The 11,619-nt window shown below is 33.1% G+C and overlaps 1 protein-coding gene across 1 annotated transcript in view; it reads right to left on the bottom strand.

The window, feature by feature from the left end:
- Positions 1-11,619, bottom strand: part of LOC117115184 (dual 3',5'-cyclic-AMP and -GMP phosphodiesterase 11A-like) — a 91,843-nt gene that overhangs the window by 57,544 nt on the left and 22,680 nt on the right. Inside the window, exons 4-5 of the mRNA XM_033258892.1 lie at positions 10,652-10,741; positions 10,130-10,270 (exon numbers count right to left, since the gene is read on the bottom strand). Coding sequence (XP_033114783.1) covers positions 10,130-10,270; positions 10,652-10,741 — 231 coding nt within the window. The remainder of the gene's footprint in view (positions 1-10,129; positions 10,271-10,651; positions 10,742-11,619) is intronic.

The raw sequence follows: 11,619 nt of genomic DNA, 5'->3' as shown, positions 1-11,619 counted from the left end.
GCGGAGTTTCCTTCTTTCGTTCTGCCGGGTAAAATCAATTACTTTAGGCGACGTTTTAGACTAACCAACACGTACCAACGTCCGAATGTCGCGCTAGCCTTATCCTACTCTAGGCCTAGACTAGCTAGGATGGTATAGGCCTAGCCTTGAAGGGATGAAGGTCCCAATGAAAAACAATGTCACTCCTTGATAGCTAACATTGTCTATTTAACATCACAATAATTCATTATTAGACCTATAGTTGTTTTTTGAATTGTACTCCACAAATCTCAGCGATACCTCACACAACTCGAGTAACATCTCGTATCTATTGTTGTGACGGCATGGCTCACTGGCTCACACTTGCGATGTCTCGCACTTGCGATCAAATAACACGCTGGCTCGCACTTTGGCAACACTCTTAGGCAGTCAACTCGCCCCTAGAAAACCCGCCCTTGGAAACTTGCCCCATAAAAAATGTACACTTCCTAGGCCATGCAGTCTTCAAAATAAAAATTGTAACCTTTGGTAATCAACTACATTTTCCACATACATAGGCATTTTTGAAACTTTATTAAAAAAAACCTAAACCATAAATTACCACTTTAGACACTTTTGACAAAAATGAAAAATTTTTAGTTTATTCATTTCTGTAATACACAAAAAATATTAAGTAATTTAGAAAAAAAATTGTAAATACAGGTCTCCCTCCAATTAAAGACCCCTCCAATTAAAGACCACTTTTCTGTGGTCCCATTTGAATTTTTATCTTTTAACATTAGCAGTTCCCTCCAATAAAAGACTCCCTCTACTTTGAGACAAAGACCATGGTTTTGGTAGACCCAAATGAAAATTATTTCCCCAACCTCCAATTAAAGACCTCTACAAAATAAATAGTGATGTTAATATTTTTTCTTTGATAAATTTTGTTACAGGGCTTAAAACATATAAGTCTCAAGTCAATGCATGAGACTGGGGAAGTTAATAACATTTCATCTGTATTCATGGTATCTAAAATGCCAAGAAAACATGTTAATAACTATAAGGAAAAATACCATTTACATAGACGATTCAACAATATCAGTGGGTAATTACAATATGTATTTATACACAGGTTTAGCTCAGTCTATTCTGGTAGCTTAGCGTTCCCATACAACCATGCAAAACGAGAATGAGCCACCAATGTTATCGTCTGGAAGTTAACACTGTAAGAATGAGTAAATCCGGTGGAGGTGCATGATGAGTATACTACTACCACGAAGTAGGGGGCGCCCTATTAGAAATCAAATATGGTTTGGAACGTGAACAAAATTGCATTCGAAACTTGAACATGCGTCATATAGACACGAAAGAACACGTTCGATATCAATGACTTTTACTGTCTTTTGAAGTACTTTTCGAGATAAAATAATAGGAGGCTTGCGTTTCATGACATAACCCCCGAGACCAAGAGTTCAACTTTTTGGTTTTACCTAAAAACATCTGAAACCAAAACGTTGTGCGCAGAAGTAAATTATTACAAATTTCTCAAACTGAATCCCCACGTATATAATTTAGTAAACAATACAGTATAGGACAATAGACACAGGCTCCAACTGGGAGCCTATTATTGTTATTTGCGATGGCATGCATTAATACAATGTTATGTGACTTGTATTGATTACATGACAATAAAGAATCATGTTATCATCTCATCCAATTCCATGTGAGCTAAAACTTGGGTTAGGATAAACTAATTAAATAGAAATGAACATAATAATACCGGTATGCTGATCTGAGTCTACAATTAACTTTTATTATGAGGCTCAGTGAGGGAGAAATGTTATCAATTACCAATAATTAATGGCTCAAGTGAAATTTAAATGAGCCCTGAAAAAAATCACACTTCAGTTCAAGTCATAGAAATTTAGAATTAGTTTGGGGGTGGAGGAGAGGAATTGGGTGTTCTTAGCAGTTATGGAACCTATGTCTCTCCAGGTATTGCTTGGTATACATATATTGACTAGTTCTTTTTTCTATGTTTATACATTTCTTTAGCATAATAATCACCATGGCGAATTCATGAAATGTAATAGAGAGGCTCCAGGGAGAGAATTTTTGCTTAACCCCACTATGGTTGGCGCTGAGGTATGAAATTTTATGTCTATGGAGATAGCACAATCAAACTTAAATTTGAATGCAATTTTCATTTTCCTCCAATTTTTTTAGTTTTCAAAAATTTTCGGGCCTCCTCTATAACCACTGAATCTCCCTTTGATATTATCATATATAAAATAAATAAATAATAAAATATATAATAAATTATATATATGGTGCATTTTTACCCATGGATACATGACTCTGGCTATTTTGCTATTGGATACATCCAATAATATCAATCAATCAATCAATACAAATTTACTTTAAATTTGTATTTTTAATACATCATACTTCACATACAAGAATTAGAAAAATCAAACCACTTTAACTTTCTTCAATTTTCTCTCGTATTGGTGATATTTTTTATGATTTAATCTCATCTGTCGAACAAAGAGAGTAGAGCAATGATGATGACTTCTCCTGGGAAACATCGGGAAATCGAAAAGATCATCTCCCGTCATTGTGACGATGACAGCGACGATGGTGTTGAATCAATGATGAATCAAAGATGATTAAAAATGAAGAGTCCTCTTGATTTCATCAAGATGGTTTTTTTTTTGTAGGTTACAACTAGAAAAGGTCAAATCTAAGGCAAAGCTGTAGGCAAAGGGAAAATAATTAGAGTACTTTTAAGATAGAAGAGAGAATTAAGGTTAGTCCGGTTATTTCTCTAAAAGACTAAGGGTCAAAGACTTCCTAAAAGATGCATGATGGGAGAAGACACTATCATGCTGACCTAGTATGGATTCTGATGAGATGTTCGGCTAAGGCCAAGTAACAAAAAATCCTTGTTTCCCGTCATGGCTTTTTCAAAAAGTTGGTGAGACAGGCACTTATTATTTGATATTTGTTATTTTTCACAGTTTGTCCAAATATGGCCAAGAATGTTCTCTGCGTAGCAAAATATGCTGTAAACAATTTGTCAGTCCTAGATTTGCCATTGCTTCTCTTGCTGTTATCGGGTCTTTGTGTTTAAAAATGCATTTGTAAACTATAAAATGTGTCAGCAATTGAAATTTTGCATCTTCGATAGTAAAAAAAAAAAGGTGAGGAAGGGGACAGTAAACAAGGAATTTTAAAAATTAAAATTAATTTTCAGAAAGAAATTGTAGTAGTTTCTTATACTGAATTATAAGCTAAAGCTTACAGTATATTTTGGAACATAATGGAAAGCTTCTTTTTTAATTAGACCAATGTTATTAGCTTTGTATAATGTATAAATTTTCATTTGCAGTTGAAATTGGTTGGCCAATTTCAACATTTGGTTGAAATATTTGAAGTAGCGGTTTCTATCCTGGATTTTAAGCTTGTGCTTTGGACTTTAAATAGGACACTACCAGCAGCCATGCTAACCCATGCATGGATGCCATGCTGTTAAATGATTCAAGCTAAGTTTAACACTGGTACAAACAGGCTACAGCCCATGGCATAAAAAGAAAAAAGTGAAAAATAAATTTTAAAAATTGTAAATGTTACTTCTCATCTAGAGTGGCTTCCAGGGCCTTGTATGTAGTGAAAATGAATCCAAAAAAATTATAAAAACGAAACGGGGGAAACGACTTTCTCCAACACATGTCCATCTACTTATATTATACTTTTATTTTGAAATCATGCTGGAAGAAACAACCATTACAGTCCATATTGCAGGAAGTCATGGTATGCGACAACGGACACGTATAGTTGTATCTTGACGTCAAACAGCAGGGCTTGCATTCATTAATAACACTTCTTAATCATTAAGCTACCATTACAGTAGGCTTGTTTTTGCATAAAACTACTTTAAACCATTAACAGTTGGGCTTGATTTTGCATTTAAGTACTCGTATTTGTAAATGAGTCTTGATGGTTTTGCAGGTGAATTGTCACAGCTAGGTCAAACCGTAGGTCTAATGAGAATCCTTTCTTACTTATTCATCATAAAGGCTGAACTTCTATATTTACCGCAATGATAATTGCAACTATTCGTTTAAACTGTAGAGAAAGAATGCTTAAACGGATTAGAGTTCAATCTTGGTACTTAATGCCTTCAATCATTGAGTTCGCGGTTCAAATCTGACGAAGACCACGGGTTTCCGCATAATAAACTAGAAATTTTTACCGCGCCAATTCAACAATTATGAAAGGCGCCAGTGAAAAATAAACCAGATAGTAATAAAGATTTGAGATTCTTCTTGAATAGAACTAAATTTGTGAACAGAAACGGGTAACCGATTCCAGTAGAGGAACACTGACCATGTCTTTTATGTTTAAGTGAGTTGATGCTTAATATGATAAAATGAAATATTACTCTCATTATATGGGATCTTGCATAGAAAATACAAGAGCTCCTTTATCATCAAAATGTCATTACTGTGTATTTACTACAACCTTTAGAAGATTATTATGAGCGTAACAAGTTTGTACCAAATTAGATATGATTTGTATGAGCATTCTGAGCTATTAAAAATCCAGTCGTACCAAATGCTTCTGGCGATTGTAGCCAACTCGTTGCGCTCGTACTTAACCCACACTCATTTTGGGGTGCTCGCATCAAACTCGTGGATGAGTATCCCAAGTAGTGTATGAGTTAGGTAAGAGTACCCTGAGTAGTCTACGAGTTACCTGTGAGTTCTTCAAGATTACTACATGTTGTCAACTCATAGCGCTAATTTTGCTTCGTGAATCTTCCTACAAGTTTTTGCCGAATTTGCCGAGGTAGCAACTCGGCAAACTGTTCAAGTAACTCGTATGCTGAAAAAAACCCCAGTGGTTTTAGGGGCTGTAGAGATGTTAAAATGATCTGCAAGAATTAGTACTAAAAAAATATGTCCAAATGATCTGCAAAGAATTTTCTACTAAAAAGAGATGTTAAAAAAAATATATATTTGTAAGAATCAGTACTAAAAAGAGATGTTAAAAAAGGTTTGCAAGAATCATTAAAAAGAAATGTTAAAATGAGAATCATTACTATTGATGTTAAAATGATCTCAAGAATCACTACTAAAAAGAGTTAAAATGTCCAAAATGGTACAGTATATTGCCCAGAAGGAATAACGGTTTACAAAATTTATAAGTGATTTTGGCACAGATGCATAGCTAATAATACAAACAAAACAATACTGGTGATAGTAATAGCAATTAAAATACAATAATCCCATCATATCTTCTGCTTTTGAATAAAACATACACACGGATTAACACATCTTTCATCAAACTCCATTCAAAAGTTTATGATTTTTTTTTTTTTTTTGAATGGTCGAAATTTCACAATATTGTGTAAGAATTTGTAGTGGTCTTGGTATAGATACTGAACATGGTTTGAATATTAAATAGTAACAATAATAAAATAACTATGAATTATAATATATCTAAAATCATATGTTTGCATATTGATGTCTCTGTAGAGGTTTCTTGATCACAGTGACATTTAAATTTAGGCTCTGTGTCTTCTGTTCTGATCCCCTAGCGGGAAAATTTATGCCTTTTACGTCCTTGATGAAAAGCATCCAAGATGGGCTAGCGTCTTTGTGGTTAAACTAATTATAAATAATTATTAGAATAACATACAATGTTACATTATACTAATATCAATATCATATGACATATCACAATATATCATGTACCATCATATATATTTAATATCATCCTCTATTAGCTTTCATCAATGCCGATGCCACCTTCATTGCCATCTGCGGCATTGCCATCATTAATATTTTTATACTCCTGTATAGCATTTAATGACAAAAAAGTCTTCTTTGAATGGTGTTTGAATCCAAGTGCTTAATAAATGGTACCCTCCAGCAGAGCATTTGCAATAAAACAGTCAAAATTTTACATACTGTAACCTCAACTCTCAATGGCTACGGTCACACTAGAGTCTCAGGCTTGACTCACCGCGGGTGAGATTTTTGTAATGTGACAACACCTGGATTGACTCGCGCCTGGCGTGACCTCGATCTCAATGGGGCTCAGCACCCAGATTGACCCTGGATTGACCCTGGCGTGACCAGGATTGACATTTCCTAGTCGGCTGTCGACCAATCACATTCGACGACGCCGTTACATTTAGAAGTTTTGGAATAAAAAAACCCGCGAGTTCTTCATGTGTGTATTATAATAAGACGCAATCATCAGTTGTCATACTTATCAATCCGAAAACTAGCATCGCCATTACATCCGAGCCTAGGCCTAGATCATCTAGATTCGCGTGCGGGTATTTTGATTGTGGCGGCGCTCTAACTTCCTATTTCGACTTTCCTAATTTGGAGGTCAATCCAACTAAATTCAGGTAGTGTCGTGACCGACCCAGAATTTCGAGCCTAGCTTGAAATCTCACCCGGGGGTGAGTCAAGCCAGGCTTGAGACTCTAGTGTGACCGTAGCCAAAATGTTGTGCACATTTATTCGTAACAAGAGGTCCAGATAGTAATTAAACATCATTCATGGAAAAAATGTCAGGCATTTTTAGTTATTAACTTTTTTTTAACCCTTCGAAAAAGTTTGTGATTATGATCAGATTAGTACTACTGGCTAGAATGCTCTCATTAAATTATTAATTTTATTTATCTGTGAAGAAAATCAGTAAACACCATTGTAAAGCAAAGGTACCATTTATAAAAACTAGTTGAGGTACTTTAAATACAAGCTTTTGTGTACACTGTACGCTTCTTTATTTAAGAAGTCTGCAGAAATATCACAAATAAACTTGGGGGCATAAGTGCATAGATCAGAATGTACTCAAAAATGAAAGTAATAGACTGAAAACAGAGTATTTAATATGAAACATGAGCCAAGATGATGATAATATCGCTGCTTCTGTAAGTACTTAAGTATCTTTTTTTAGGTTTGTCTTAATTTAAATCCTTTGCTTTCATACGACTCTAGCCAGCAGCAACTTAACTCATCTTTAGAATTACTTTAGAATAGCCAAATAATAATCATTGTTTATGATATATCTTCCAAGAAAGCAAGTAAAATCTTTCTCACCTTGAACAGAAAATGAGAGTTGCTAATTACTGGATGAAAAAATTTTAATAAAGTACTTTTAAAAAGTGAATTTTTTTCTTGGTGGTTAAAATCCTTACCCTTTGAATTCCAAGGTTTTAGTTCAATTTTAGCTGTAATAAATGTCAGGCAGACTTTTTTACACAACCAATACTGACAAATCCCACTGTTGTATTATGTTTTTATTAATCGTTTTAAATCATTCTTAACCTTGATAGCTTTTAGTTTAATTGATAGTTTAGTTGGATTGGATGGGATTTCATGTTTGTACTGTAAAGGGCACCAAGTGTGGTTCATGGAAGCTTTACTCCTTTACAGCAGGGTCCTTCTAGTGGTGAATTGGGCAGTAGGCCTACAGTACACTGGAAGACAATCCTCTGATCTGAAAAATGAACTGCTTTCTTGAACGTGACCATGGTACACTGAAGTGATGGCTTAGACCTCTTCGAAAGATGGTGGGTTTTACTGACATTTGCATTTCAGCTCTCCACTGAAACGCAGGGAGAGTATAGTGGAAATGAACCAGGAACCAATGAAAGATCTCCACGGATCAGCGCACACATAGTCTTTACCACTAGCCAACTGAGAAGCTGCTGTATATTTTGTTTTATTGCGTTATATGTTCTTCATTTAACTGTTTGATGCCTAAAGCTTAGACTGAAATGCTTTCACTAGAAAGAACGCCTTCATAATTGAATGTCTCATCATTATCACTGTTACGGCACATTTTGCAATGTCACATTTAATAGTTGAATGTTTTTGTAAGAATTTCTATGAAAAGCAAATTCTCTAATGTTGCAAAAAGTGTCACATTTGATAGTTTGCTAAATTTATTTTTTTATGATTTTCTAAGAAAAGGTAATTTTTTTATTGAAGTTCCATTAGACTTTTTTTTTTCAATTAACCATTAGACAACATCATGCAAACAATGGAATCAGACATCTGTTTACACACATCTAATGTTTTTCAATTATTAATTTTTTGTGATTTTTTTTTTTAACATGGTTGGCATTATTTAGATTAAAGCACATCTTTTGATGACAAAATTGAAGTTTAAGTTACTGGTATTTCATTTTCATTCCAATTTATTCTGCATTTAAACTAATATAATTATTTTGATGGAAAGTGCTTTATCAGTTGTTGATAGTAATTCACAAAAGTAATTTGATTTATAACAATTGCATAATGGTATAAATGTAATTATCTCAAGCAATTATTCTTTAATCTAAATAAGAGCAAGACATGGCCTTGTTTCACTTTACTAAAACAAGAATAAAAGTAACGAAGACGATATAGTTTATTTTATTTTCTTTCTATCACCTTTGTTTTGTAAAGATTCTTCAATTAATTGTCTTCAACTTTTTCATTTATTGTTTTATAGACTTTTCATTTCGAAATCAGCAATGGAACCACAGCCCTGTACCTGTAAAATTGCACTCCATGGGTGATACAAGCTTGTATGGCACAATTAAGTTCAAATATTAAATTATTATTAAAATGAATATTAAAGATATACAGAAATTAAAATTTATTCAGTCAACAAACAAATTAGGATATTAGGAAAACAAAACTTAAGAGGTAATCAGTGGCGTAATAATAAATGGGGGCTGATGGGCGCGAAGGTGGAGTAGGAAATGGTGGGTGTCTGGGGCGTAAGTTTTTTGGGGGAGGTGCGACCCACCCACCATCCCTAGATACACAACTGGAATGTACATTTTTTCTATTTATTTATTTTTTTACTGTAAATTTACATTTAAACACATGAACAAAAAATAGGATGATTTAAACTATAATACAATACTTTTACTGTACTAGCATTTCAGTAAATGTAGGTGTGTGTCAAGTCTGAAAACCTCCCAAAATAAAAAAAATAAGTCATATAAAATACTTGTTGAAAGACTCAAGGAAAAGCAACTACAAATGTACTGTCAACAGATCAGAACAATTCTACAGTACTTCTGCTGATATTCTTATTAATACTTAATCATCATAAATTTGACTACCATTTTTGTCACTACTATATTCCAAATTTGGAATTAGAAATTTTGGACCCACGGCGGCCATAATACGGCGCCAGCACCATGTCCCCCGTCTCCTCGAACTCTCTTGCGTGTGTTATTGGGGCAGACGAGCGATTGACTCCAATTAAACTGACATTGGCGGATTTAAAGAAAATGGAGGAACATTACCTCTCGACCAGATGCTCAGCTCAAGCCAATTTAAGGGTGATATAAAAAAAAAAATTACGGTATTACTTAAGCCAATAAGAATGTATATTTAGATAAGAAAAGTAGGAAATTTAGATATAAAATTTACTTTAACATTAGCCAAGATACCTTATCTTCAAACTAGCAGATAGTATCATTACCATTTTTAAAATCTATTTTTATTTTTATGTTAATCAATACAATATGAAAACATTGTTAATTAAACATTAAACTAATATCCAATATCATTATTATTATTCTCAAAGGTTTCATACATTAAATTCTCCAACAAATTTATGTTAACCCATCACAATTGAGCCCAAAACCAATTTCATGACCACCATTTGGTTGTTTATTCAACTATAACTTATGAACTGAGTGATTGATAGGCCTATTGAATGATTGTTTGATTAATAAATTTATTGGATGGAATTTTTTCTTAATGCTTCAGAACATTTATTCCAGATTTAGGGGTGTGAAAATTCTCCCTACTCCAATGAAACTTAATAATGGCCATTTTTAGTATTTTAACCAACATATTGGGACAAATTTGCCATCATGAGACGGGGAGAGGGGCGGGGTGAACACCCATGATACATTAGCATCAAACTTGCCAGATCTCTCAAAGAGTTCACCAAGAGAGAAAATAAGCAAAACAAGGTCTGACTCAAACAACAGAGCATCAGAAAGAAAAACCGCAAGAAAAGATCATTCAGTTTCCATTGCAAAAACTGTGTTAAAGGTGCTTCTCTTCAACTCTCAAAGTATGGCATAGTAAGCATTGATTGATAGATTAATTGGTGATCAATAACATGAACTTACATCAGATCCTTGCTCCTTGACAAGTAATACTGAGCACCGCTCGCATTTCAATAATGATTGAGCTCTCTGCATTATCTTCTGTACAACATTATCCAATGATGTTTGCTCTTCAAAAAGGTGATGGGTCACTTCCAACAGTTTCTGAAAAAAAATTAAAATGTTAAATTTTAAAAATGAACTGCCTGTCACGAGCTAAAAAAATGTAAAATTTGATTCCATATTTGAATACCTGATTTGATATTATTCTCCTAAAGACGACTGAAACAACTCAATCGAAATATTGAGACATTCTCAACTAACAACAGTTCCTTTAAGAACTACCTATGTGCCACATTTTTTTTCTACTTGTTTCTGGAAGGAAGTCAAGGACTTTCAATCACTTTAAAATGAGATTTTCAATGTTGTAAATCAATTTTTAAGGTTTTTTTTTTGTTTTTGTTTTTTTTTTGGCAGATATTGTATCTTTAAAAACAGTGCGGTTTTGTGCCCTCTGAGAACAACTATTCTAAGAAAAATACGTACACGATTGCGATCATATTCTTTCCTGTAATTGTCAAAAACTTGCGCATTAGTTATTCCAATTCCACAGAATGTTAAGTAGGTGACTAAAAGCTGTAAAGATATAAGTATAAAGTCACATGTTTTATTTATTTTTTTGCAATATTTTGCAAAATATTTTGTACACCAAAATAATAAAAATACTATTTAACTATAACAATATAAAAACAAATTATTTCACTTTTTTAACCAAATAATCTTTAAACAGCCTTTATGATGCCAGCAAATCACAATAAGAAATGACAGAAATACAATGTATTTTATTAACTTTATTTTAAATTCCACTTGAATTGAATTATAGAATGTTAAATGTAAATGGTATATGGCTGTGTATTGTAAAGCGCATAAGTCTCTATGCACTTGAAACACATTATTAATAACACATACTGTACAATACATTAAAACAATAAAAAACATTTTAAAAACATACACAGCCTTGTATAAGTAAAACATCAAACAAACTTTATATCTTCATTGATTTTTTTTCTTCCATGTTTCTTAATACATGTATATAATACCTGATCATAATTTAATGCTCATTTATCATGGATTCAAACCTAAATAAGACTCGTTGAGTGAGAATCCTTTTTCTGTTTAACACGCACCCTCAATTTAATTATTTGAAATGTAAAGAATATTACACTAAAATGTTAAGATTAAGTGATTTTTAATTACATTTGTTTTTTCTTTGAATTCCTTGTATTGTATTTTTGTTTGATTGATTGTTTCTTATTCTTGTATATTTAATATTTTGGACCACGATGGAAATAAGTCTGCCTTGCTAGTACTTTATTGTGTTTTTATCCATGAATATTATTTTTTTATTCAGAATAAATGAAAAAAAAAACTACATTCCCCACAGAGTGGCATATTTAGGAGACTTGAAATGGGAGGGGGGATGCTGATATAGGGCATGAATGCAGTAGTGAAGG

This window comes from Anneissia japonica, unplaced genomic scaffold (assembly GCF_011630105.1).
Source record: "Anneissia japonica isolate Jap-2015-1 unplaced genomic scaffold, ASM1163010v1 scaffold6997_len847652_cov182, whole genome shotgun sequence".
Taxonomy (NCBI): Eukaryota; Metazoa; Echinodermata; class Crinoidea; order Comatulida; family Comatulidae; genus Anneissia; species Anneissia japonica.
Note: the sequence above shows the minus strand (reverse complement) of the source record. Positions and strands in the feature narration are given on the sequence as shown.